General features: G+C 37.8%; 1 protein-coding gene across 1 annotated transcript in view; it reads right to left on the reverse strand.

The window, feature by feature from the left end:
* Positions 1–881: 881 nt before the first annotated feature.
* Positions 882–12536, reverse strand: part of LOC122746385 (plasma membrane ascorbate-dependent reductase CYBRD1) — a 43386-nt gene continuing 31731 nt past the window's right edge. The window contains 2 exon segments of the mRNA XM_043991953.1: positions 882–2718; positions 3045–3232. Of these exon segments, the coding sequence (XP_043847888.1) occupies positions 2424–2718; positions 3045–3232 (483 nt within the window). The 3' untranslated portion in view covers positions 882–2423.

A 12536-nucleotide genomic window follows, 5' to 3' on the forward strand; every position in this document is an offset into this window, starting at 1 on the left:
TGAGGGATTAAGCAACTTGCCCAGGGTCACACAGCTAGTAAGTGTCAAGTGTCTGAGGCTGGATTTGAACTCAGGTCCTCCTGAATCCAGAGCCCATGCTCTATACACTGTGCCACCTAGCTGCCCCCCCAATTACATTTTTTTTTTAGTGAGGCAATTGGGGCTAAGTGACTTGCCCAGGGTCACACAGCTAGTAAGTGTTAAGTGTCTGAGGCCAGATTTGAACTCAGGTACTCCTGACTCCAGGGCAGGTGCTCTATCCACTGCACCACCTAGCTGCCCCACCCCAATTAAATTTTAATCTGATCCTAGCAGCATTCTGGAGTGTTACTAGCCTAGCAAATGGCCCTTGAGCTTGACAAGTCTGCTTCACAAAATCCCCTCCAAAATGGGCTATCCCCTTAACCCCTAATGTATGTATACACTTAAAACAATGCATGCTTCTATGGAAATGTATTTATTTTTTCCAAGCAATGCTGTAATCCATGTCTCTACAGCACCTAGATTCAGTTTAGTGGGTTTTTCTAAATTTATTTACTGATTTCATAGAAATGGACATGGTATGGAGTCATTGTTCTGACAATGCTATAAATCCATGGGGAGTATAGTTGACAAAGCAAAGGAAGAATAAAACAGCACATTTCACTGTGGCCCTCAGAAATACATGAGTAACTAGGTAAATCAGTAGGCTGGGAGCTTACAGAGGGATGTGATAAAATGTAGGTGGTTTCTCATCTGTTTCAGCAATTTCTGGTTATCTAATAAAGAGCCAATTTCCCCATTAAGAATCAACTGGGGGGGGGCAGTTAGGTGGCGCAGTGGATAGAGCACTGGCCCTGGAGTCAGGAGGACCTGAGTTCAAATCCGCCCTCAGACACTTAACACTTACTAGCTGTGTGACCCTGGGCAAGTCACTTAACCCCAATTGCCTCACTAAAAAAAAACCAAAAACAAAAACAAACAAAAAAAGAATCAACTGGGTTCTAGCTTTGAAAGCCCACTTCAGCAGTCATGGGGCAGAGAAAGGCCAGTTGAGCTACCTCTCAGTCCAACCCTTTAGCTATTTGGGAATCAGTTGCCAGAAGGTAAACACTCCCATTTCCATTTTCCTAGAGGTTGATTGATTCTGGTATATCACTAAGGTTCAGTCAGGACTGGGGGTGAAGCTGAGGTGAGTACACCTAGATCCTAAAATTCCCTATAACATGAAGCCAAATCCCAAGTTAGAGAATCCAACTTAGAGAAAACATAGAGCAAAGGGTTACTTAGGAGATTCCTCAAGCATTTTGGCCTCTTCTAGGACAGCCTTGAATGTTTGGCTTAGAATGGACACTAGCCCCAAGTTAGCATTGGGGTCAACCTTGAGGGTTCTCTGAACTAGGAAAAATTCCAAAAGCCAGCATAATTCCTGGTACCAACTGCAGATAGAGAGTCACTTCACAAGGACTTCAAAATCCAGGCTTATTTCTGTAGGTACAGTCTGAACCTATATACCAGGAGGTTCACCTATAAGCAGAAGGAGAAAAATACAAGGGCACTATCTGCCCAGTTTGTCCTGCTAAATTTTCTCTAAGTGCTATGAAAGGAGAAGGGGAAGGAACAAGCATTTATTAAGCACCTAAGGTGCCAGGCTCTGCACATATTATCTCATTTGGTCCTCACAACAACCTGGTGAGGTAGGTACTACTATTACCCCCATTTTACAGTTGAGGAAACAGAGGCAGACAGAAGTTAAGTGACTTGTCCGGAGTCACAGAGCTAGTAAGAATCTCAGGCTAGATTTAAATTTCGGTCTTCCTGACCTGACTCCAGGCCTCTCACTCTATCCATCATGGCACCTAGGTTCCTATAAAGACACTGAGAGCAGACAATAATAACCTAAGTCTGCGTTTGAGGCCTCTGATACAATTCTTTCAGTCTTGTCTAGCTCCAGAGCTCAAAAGACCTGAGAAGAAGCTGAAGATGACAGACACTAGGTTATAATTTAAGGGCAGCGATGTTTCTAGTCAATTAAATTAACCCACAGACACTGACTGAGCACAAGTTCTGTGCAAGGCATTTAACTGAGCATGGGGGTGGGGGAGATACAGAAAAGTATGAAGTTGTTCCTACTACCAGAGAACTTACAGTTGGGCTAGGTGGGTCTTTGGTTTTAGGGAAGAAAAAAGTTACTGTGTGATGCCTCACATGATCTCACACAGTGTTTCAAATTGATCATATTCTTTTCAGTTCAGTTTCTGGCCCTCAACCACACCATATAATCTTTTTTTTAACAATGTTACTTAGTACATCTGATTAGAATAAAGAGATATTATAAAGTTCAATGAGTTTTTGTGGCGGAGTAGAAAGGTTCTCCATATCTAGATACAGCTGAGCTGGAGATGTTTTGAAGTGAGATTATAAGACAACATGTGAATAGCCCTTTACATGGTTGATCTCTGTCCAGCCTCATCCAGTTTAAGGCTCCTTTTTCTTGTTGCTGCTTCACTGTCCATATCAGATTTGTCCACATTGCCAAAGTCGCCTGCCATGGAATCATCAACGCCCTCTGGAGTGCTTCCATTTGGCTGAAGAAGTTTAGCATTTGGTTCTTTGGGACGCTGCCACTGAGGCTTAGTGACTATCCAGAAAACAACAGCACCAAACACCAGAATGAGAATGCCAAGGGTATTGACAAAAATACCTTCTGGTGGTAATTTATTATATTCAGGATTTTTCCTTGGAGAGAAAGAGAGAGAGAATGATTAAAAATACAACTACAGATCAATGCATGAAATCAAATTTTAATTTATTGCCAAAAATTAAATTCTTGAAGTATTTATAGGACTAACTGGGTACTGGGTCCCTGTGAACTAAACAGAACAAGGGTCAGGAGTCTATCTGAAGTTTCCCTGGACAAAGTCATCATTTAATCTCTACAGGTCTTCCTGTTAACCATCTTTAAAAAAGGAAAAATTCAGTGCTATATTATACTCTTTCAGAAAGCAAATATTTAATATAGAAGGGATGAAGTGGAGAAATGCTGAAATACTGCATATACTTACAAGGAAAAAATCAATTTCTCTGTCACTCCCATAAGTGCTGTTGCAATCACTGTTCCAAAGATGAGTAGACCAGAATAAACATGGATTGGCATAAGAATTGCTCGGAGAGCCGGGGGAGCAAAAGGAAGCAGAAATATGAAAAAACCTAGGAGAAGCTAAACATAATAAACAAGTGCTGAGAGGTTAAAGTTTAATTTTTATTATTTATTTCTACAAAAGGCACATTTTATTATTTATTCCTACAAACAAAATCACATTTTATTATTTATTTCTATGAAAAGCACTATTTCTTGGAAATGCTAACTCAAAGTCAAGGGAAGATTTTTATCTCTAAAAAACAAATACTCCACAATGACATATTTACCCATCCAGCTCAGCCAAGAAAGGCTTCTTTGGTGGTGAAGAAAACAATGTCACCAGATGAGTAAGAGATGAGATCTATGGGAAATTTTTCTCTGTTTCTTTGGTAATTAAGTAATTGCTGCAAAAGGTAACAAAGGATTGTTCTTTAAGTGGAAACAAAGAAACCTGTCTATCTTTCTATATCATGCCCTGCTCCCATCATTCCATTGTAAGCATATGTATCATATCCTATTCATAGCCATATCCCCACATAAGTGGGTCCATTAGCAGCTCTTTTAATTCCATTTCAGATTGCAACAAACTAGATCCAAGATTGGTAACTAATTCAGTAAATAAATAAACCCAGGTTAATATACATTCATTTTTGAAAGGACAGCTCCATATCTATGGGTATCTATGTGCAGACTAGACATTTTTGATCCTGTGTGTAGCTCAGGCAGCTTGAAGAAGGGCAGGGGGACCTATATATTATCCTACTCCAAGCACTTGGGGATTTCTTATTACCTTCCCCATTCAAACCCTGAGTTCTTTTTTCAGTTATCTGTATTTTTTTTTGTAGGGCAATGACGGTTAAGTGACTTGCCCAGGGTCACACAGCTAGTAAGTGTCTGAGGCCAGATTTGAACTCAGGGTTAGGGGTGTAACCACCTAGCTGCCCCCTATCTGTATCTTTTCTATTTGGAGGGGGTCTCTACCTGCTAAAGGATGTGCCTCCTACATGGACAATATGAATACTCTGAAGGAAAGAATACGCAGAAGCTGCTTCTTTCTGGATCTTTTTTTTAGGTGTCACTGCTACTATAAGTATATAAGGGAACCCTATGGGCTCCTGAACTGTTGAGATTATTTTCAGGTACCTTCCCAGGATGGAGGGGGTAAGCTCTGTGAGGGTGGCAGCCTGATGAGAAAAGCATTAACGTCTACTCCACATCTTTCCTGATTGGGGTCAAAGGATTAATGGGAGATGAGAGGTGGGGAGAAAAAGGAAGAAGGAGGAGAAGAACACAAAAACCTAATGTGCACTCAGAATGAGCCTAAGAGGAAATTTCAATGAGGAGAAAATAATTAAAAATACTATTGATAGGCTGGTTTGCATATTTATTTAGCACTTAATACTGCAAATGGAAGCCCTGTGTACTTGAAATTAAAAATGGTTCATAGGATTTCCCCCCAAGTGATTCACATTGTTCCTGGTTTTCCTTCAGTTAACTTACCTTCCCCCTTCAGTGGTTATTTTAGAGTTGAAGGGCAAGCTTTTTTATGTTGAGTTTTTGCTTTCTATTTCAGAAGATGGGGATCAGATCATTAACTCCAAGCATTTAACACAAGTACATTTCTGAAGAATCAAGTCATAACTCTCCATTGGGCAAGTCACAGAAAAGGTGAGTGAGACAAAAGATGGAGAAGAGAAAGCCCAAGTAAGTAAGTAAAAGATGTGGGGACCGTGCTGTAAAGCAGACAAATGAGTAGCAGAATATTTTCCACAAGAGACAAGTAAAAGAGAATGCAGAACAATAACAAAAAGAAAACCAAAAAAAAAAAAAAAAAGCAGGGAAGAGGGACATAATATCTGCAAATGGGAACCTAATAGTTTGAGAGGTTTGTTATAAATGTCCAGTCTTCATTTCCTTATATTTCAAAGCCCTAGTTCTCATATGGGCTCCATTCTTCTTTTCCAGTGTTATGGGTCTATCTTTGAAAATTTGAGAATATCTCTTTCATTCTTTGTGGCATTAATGTGATTTTCCTCACCACTAACCCCATTTTCCTTTGTGATCAATTCTTTTGTGGTAGTGGGGAAAGAGGAGGGGAGGAGGAAATGGCAATTAGATGAGCTAAGGGACACAAGTCTATCTTCAGTGCCCTTGGATAATTTCATCACTTAAATTCTCCAACCCTTCCTTAAGTTAACTTTAAAGACGGGACCAGAATCCTCATAGGAATGCAGAGACTTCTGATTCAAAGTCTTCCAAAATTCCTGAAAGGACACATAGCCAAAGGATATATGACTGCAGTTTTTGAAGAATTCAATAAAATTTGTCAAGAATTATCTGAAAATTTGATCTAGCTCTCCCATAATGCAAAGAAATACAAATCAATGTGGTGTAGTATAGGTAGCTCAAGGTGCTGGCCTATGAGCCAAGAGAAATCTGTGTTTCAATCTGAACTCTAAAGTTTGGTAGCTTTATGATTCTAGGCAAGTTATTTACATTGTTGGGTAAGAATAATATTTCCACTATCAACATCATAAGAATAGCCTAAGGGAGGTATTTTGTAAAGCTTAGGGCACTATATAAATGTAACTTTTAAAATTACCACCTTATGCTTATTAAAGTGGCAAAATGGCAAAAACATACATACATGCATACACATAAACAATAAAATGCAATGTTGGTGGGGCTCAGGAGAGGCCCATTCTTTTTGGAAAATAATTTGGTAAAAAAAAACCCCAATAACATTAATCATACTTGACCTAGTAATCTCACTACTGACACCTTATTTGAATGATGTTATTAAAAGAGGAAAAATGTTTGTAGCAGCTTTATTGTAAAAGTGAAAAGCTGGAAATAACTTATATGTTCAAAGATTGTGGAACATCTGAGTTATTATTTAAAAGTAAATCAGTATAATGGAATTATTAATGGCAACTTTTCGTGGTAGCTTTAAAAAGCTCTACAAAGACAAACATAAAGAATACAAAGAAATATGTATAAGGTGTTGTAGAGAAAAGAAACTGGAATAATAGCAACAACCAATCAATCAATGAGCATTTGTTAAAGTGCCTTCTATTTGTCAGGCACTATGCTAGGAACTGGGGATGGAACTGTCCCTGACCTCAGGATTATATTTTTATCTAGAAAAAACGATGTGCACATATGTAAGTATATAAGATATATTAAAAGTAAATAGAGGGGCAGCTAGGTGGCGCAGTGGATAGAGCACCTACCCTGGATTCAGGAGGACCTGAGTTCAAATCCAGCCTTAGACACTTGACACTTACTAGCTGTGTGACCCTGGGCAAGTCACTTAACCCCAACTGCCTCACTTAAAAAAAAAAAGTAAATAGAAAATGGAGAAGGGGGGTGGCACTAACAGCTGGGAGGACAAGGAAAAACTTCATGTAGGAAGTAGCACTTGAGCTGAGCTTTGAAGAACACACTACAACTATAGAAAAATAACAAAATTTTATAAGGATTTGGAAGAAAAATGTCAGAAGGGGATGTAAATAAGTTATTAGTATAATTACATATATATATTATATATATATATACACACTGTATACATATATATACATATATATTCTCTGTGTGAGTAGTATAGTAGTAGTAGTAGTAGTAGTAGAGTGCTGGCTTTGTTTTCAGAAAGACTTCCCTCTGATACCTATTGGCTGTGTGACCCTAGGCAAATCACTTAACTTCTCAGTGCTCTAGTCCATCACCATCATCATCATAATACAAACCTTTATTAAGTGCTATAATTCAATTCTCTAAGTCTACAAATTTCAAAGAAAGAGCCAATCTGTGTTGGTAAAGGAAGTTTCTCATCAGGAATTCTCAACATCAATGAAATCACAGGTTTAGTCTCTATCCTCTTGTCTGATTTTCTTCTTTTTTTAAAAGTACAAAGTAGTAGCCCAAAAGGTTAGCACTGATAATTGTTCTTTTCTCTTTTTACATATTTAAGGCTTATTCCTCTCCATGAAACAAAAGAACTAAGACAGAAAGAATTAAAGTTCTATAGTAAAATTATAAATAGAATTGAGGATTGTTTCTTGCTATTTCGAGTATAAAGAATAAAAGCTTTGTTTCCCTTCCCCACCTCCCCAAATCATGGAATTAGGAAGGAAAGCAAACATGTAGATGCTCCTCCTTCTTCTAAGCATACAAACAATTCTAAACTCAGTGGAAATTTCTAGTTGTAATAACTTTTAAACATTTAGCTAACCCTACTATTAGAACCTTCTTTATGGTATTTGGGGCTTGGAGGAGGGGAGGGTTCAATGTCTATCATAAAATTCGGTTGTATTCATACACATATAACATACAGAAAGTGAGACAAAGGGAAGAGAAGAAAATGCTTATGCTTACATGTAAATGTTATGTTAACTATATATATATTATACATTCACTTCAGCTTATAAATTTCTACCATTTTCCTCTAAAATGTTGCTCTTAACATATTGTAATTAGTTGCTTTAAAAATTCCATAAGGAAATTTTGTTCATTTTATGAAATAGATGTTTCTGAAAAACAGGAGTTTTCAAAACGTCAGGGGAAAAAAATCACACACATTGCCCCTCACCTAAATTGGAAAGGAGGAATGTTACTCTCTGGTTGTTGTGTTTCCTGTTTAAGGTTATGTGGAAATTTTGGTTCTTCTACAATATCTCATCCTATCCTTGTGGAGAAGACAGGAGAGATGGAGAGTAGATGATAATACAATCAGAGTCAGAGTTGGTTGTGTGACTAGATTCAAAGTAGTTGCTAATGGCTCAATGTTAGTATGGCAGTAGATAACCAGTTGAGATCTAGGCTTGGCCTTTCACTGTTTAAATTTTTTACCAATCATTTGGAGAGAAGCATAAAGGTGTGCTCATCAAATATGTAGATGACACAAACCTGAGAGGGATAGCTAGCATATTGGAAGATAGAGTCAAGATCCAAAATGATCTTAGCAGGCTGGAACACTAAACAGAATAAAAGAAAATCAATAAATATAAGTGTTAAAGTCTTACACACACACACACACTTATTGATGCCTTCTTATTTCCCCTTCCCTCTTCCTAAGATCAAAAGATCTTAATTTTAAAAATCCTACCTTTATATTTTACTGATTCCCTTTAGTCTATTGAAATCATGATTTAATTCTCCCCTACCAAAAAAGGAAAAATGAATTTAGAATTATCTAAATGTTTATCTTTTCAATAATTGTTAAGTGACATAAGAGTTAACAGGTGGACTATACTTATGGTCCCACAGTTCTGAGTTTACATGGATCAGGTTTAATCTTAGAGGTATTCCTCAAAATCTCTATTCAGTTTGTGGCCACAGAATATCAGAAATGGGCTGATTTTCCACAACCCATAGACTGCTTTAGGAATATAAGAACACACACACACACAAAACACACATATACACACACATATGGGTATGCATATGTGGGTATTATGTTTAACATATATGTTTAAAAGGGTCCCAAGTTCTCATGAAAGCACTTAGGCTAACAATATATCAAATATAGGGGATAGGGTTGATTTTACCCAAAAGAAAATGGAAAGCCCAAAGGGCTGGCACTCAAGATTATAAATATTCAAGACAATTCTCCTTCCTTTTCTGGTGAGTCCCCCCTCTTTCAGAGAGCTACACATTCCTTTAAACACTCCTCTCATCTCCCACAAAAAAGAGGGAAACACTTGGTCCTGCTAGGGAAACAAAGTTTGCATGTTTTATTGAGCTATATAGACCTGTTTAGTCTACATAAATCTCAGAACTAATGAAACGCAAAGTTCAGGTTTGTTCCAACACACTGCAGCACTGCCTCTTGCTACTCGTTAGCATGGTATTCTGAAACTTCTCTTCTCTCAAAGAGGCTTGATCTAGGAACTTGGTGTTGTTCAAGTTTCTCTGTGTCTAAGAGAGCTAACTCAAAAACTCTGCACTGGCAAGGAACCATATCATTGCTTCACCACCACTTCTAACCACTACCATTTCTGTGGTTCCATAATCCTTCCTTTTCTGGTTGTTCTTTGGAGGAGACTTGGGAGCCATTGAGCTTGGATGTGTCCAATTGGCTTCTTCCTGGCCACCTCAATTCTTAGATCTGCCTTTTTCCCCTACATTAATGGCCAGTTCCAAACATTTAGCTCAGATACTGGATTGGGTATGATAAGGGCACTCATTCCCATCTCATCAAAAAGATATTATCAAAGTTAGAAGAAGATTTCAAATGTAATCCCAATGGGGACATTTTCTATGTTTTCTGTGGCATCATCTTCAATGCTAGAACAAAGGCCTTATTTATGAACCTTTTAATTAATCATGACCAAACTTCTCTTGTTTATTCTCTCTATTTTGTTATTGAAATTCCTTTCCTGGTCTCTTATCTAGTCAGATTCTTTTTTGAAGTTTATTTTGAAAATTTGTTTTACTTTAATTGATGGGGTTTCATGTAAAAGTACTAATTTTTTGTAAGAGCAGCTGGTAAATTATTACTAGAAGTTGACATAATTTTAGATACCAAGACAAAAGTCATTATTAGCAAATCTAAGGACATGTCTTACTGGGTTTCTTGCTCTTTCAAGTTGAGGTTTTCTGAGTGTATCATGATTAAATTAACCTTTCATTTTTTCATCAGCAGAACAATTTCTATTCAGTTTCTGGTTTCATATTTTCTAACCTTTTAATAACTTGCATTGCTTACCTCTATGGCCCTTCCAAGTTTACTCTCTTAGCTCAAACTTAGACATTCTCCTCTCCTGGAGATGTTATGGCTGATGCTACTAGACTATTTCCACATCTATAATAGGTTATTGTTTGTTTTTTAAAGAAGATGAGATTGCATACAGAGAAAGAATTGATGGAATCTGAATACAGATTGAAGCATACTATTTTCACTTTCTGGGGTTTTTGTTTCATGGTTTTTTTGTTTTGTTTTGTTCTGTTTCTTCTTTCTCACCCTGACTAATGTGGAAATATGTTTTCACGTGTATAATCTGTATCAGATTGCTTCTGTCTTGGGGGGGGGGAAGGGGAAGGAAGAAGGGACAAAAATTTGGAACTCAAAATCTTATAAAAATGAATGTTGAAAACTATCTTTACATGTAATTGGGGAAAAATAAAATGCTATTTACATAAAAAATAAAGAAGATGAGATTAAAAGCTACCAAATGTAATTTAGAGATGATTTAGATGTTTTCAATAAAGTAGATGACTATGTTTTTATTGATGAAAGGGGGAAAAAATCTTTCCTCAGATGATGGAGGAACCTGGCATTGAGATTTCCACATCTCGAACCTTAGAAGGATTCCCACTAGAGAATAATACCTCTTCTTCTTAGAAGCAGGTCCTTGTTGAACAGAATTTAATCTAGTCCCAAGTGATATCAGGTTTCACTGTTACAATTAAAACAACAGAAGAAAAGATTTATATCCGGTATGTGTGTGTGTGTGTGTATAAGAGAAGAAATAATAAAAACAAAAACAATAACAAATAAAAACAAAAAGTGCCCCCCCCACTGTTCTAACAATTAAATCCTATAGTGAAGAGTGAGAACCCATGATTTAGCACTCATGAGAAATCCAGTCTTTTAGTTATGGGTCTAATTGAAAAAACAAAACTAAGAATCCATCCTATTACTGAGTATAATAGCTTTATCTAGGAAGACCTGTCCTAATTTTGCATGTAGGACCCACAGGGACATCTACTAAAAGTGCTGAGAAAAGATTACATGACCTTAAAAACTCTCATTCTCTCTATACTCTTTGTGATGTGTGTCCCTTGAGTTTGATGATGGGCAGGGGAATGTAGACTAACCTCAGGTACTTAGATAAATGCATTATACACACAATTACTCTTTTGAAACTGAAATACAAAGCCAGTTCTGGTTAGGAAAAGTCTTTTAGATAGTTAATTGGGAGTTAGCAGCAGTCCTATTGAAGCATCTAGTTTTTAACAAGAAGCATTTCATCTACTTCACAGAAAAGTGGGAACCCTAGGCATAACCACTTAAAAGTGATCCATGCTCAACAAGTGAGGCCTCATTTCTGCTCTTATTTTGAAGCCAAAGAAGAAAAATCAACTGTTGTTTGGGAACACAAAATGTTTCTGATGCCTGCTATGCTAATGTTACCCAAAACAAAAATAACTATAGAGGTGGCCACATTTATAAAGCCAAATTAATTCCAGAGTTATAGAGTTTTAACTAGTTTGTCAAAAGTGTGCCTGTGCATGGAAAGGGTTGGGGGCTGGGGTGTTGGTGACACAAGGTTAAAAATGGTTTTATTTTTTTCCCCTATAGGAAAGGAAGAATTATTTCAGTTGATTTCTTCCTTCTTCCAATAGAGTTTGGATCATACCCTTATATCACCTCTGGCAGTTAAAAATTTCTAAAAATAGGTTTCAGAGAACAAAAGAATGTAGCTGGAAACCAACCATCTTTCCTGGCATATGCTTTGTGTGCCTAGTTTCAGACTGAATAAACAGTAGTCATGAAATATGTGAGTGTGTGTTCACACATGCGTATACACACACCCAGAGATGAAGTGGGAGTCAACACAGAATGGGGAGACTGCCAGACAGTTCTAAAATGCAAATATCGGATTGAGAAGAATTCATTCTTAGCAAAGAAACAGAAAGTTCCCCTGTTAAGGAAGACTTCCTTTGTGGAATCAGTAAAGATATGATTCAGAGACTATCTTGTTTATCTTAGCTATTCTACCCAGATCTACCAAAGTAGGGTCATGGGAGAGCTGTCCTTTGGAGTTTTTTTGTTTGTTTGTTTGTGGGGGGTTTTTGTGGGGCAATTGGGGTTAAGTGACTTGCCCAGGGTCACACAGCTAGTAAGTGTCAAGTGTCTGAGGCTGGATTTGAACTCAGGTCCTCCTGAATCCAGGGCCTGTACTCTATCCACTGTGCCACCTAGCTGCCCCGGCCTTTGGAGTTTTGGTGGCTGCTATGGTTTTCCACTAATGGTATTATTTCTGGAAGTCTTAAGGTAACAAGAATTTAGTAGTAGGCATGGAAATACTACACAGTGTGGGAAAGAAGGACCCACCATATTCATGCAGTGACAGAAGATCAAATGGGAATTCAGAGAGCAACTACTCCACCCACCTTATTTCACAAATGAGGAAATGAAGACCAGGAGAGAACGGACTTTGCCAAGATCGCTCATGTATCTGATCTTATTCCTTCCCACCCCTGCCAGGTCCAGCTTCCTTCTTTCATGAACTTGCCCCTTCTCCACTGGAACTTTCCCTTCTGCCTACAAACATGGTTATTTTCCCCCAATCTTGGGGGAGGGGTGGGGGGAGGGAAGGCTTCCTTTCTTTCCCTTCATTGCTAAACTTTCCTCCTATTCTCTCCCTTTCATTGTTCAACTTCTTGAAAAAAGATGTTTCCTCTACTTCCT

This window comes from Dromiciops gliroides, chromosome 3, assembly GCF_019393635.1.
Source record: "Dromiciops gliroides isolate mDroGli1 chromosome 3, mDroGli1.pri, whole genome shotgun sequence".
Classification (NCBI taxonomy): domain Eukaryota; kingdom Metazoa; phylum Chordata; class Mammalia; order Microbiotheria; family Microbiotheriidae; genus Dromiciops; species Dromiciops gliroides.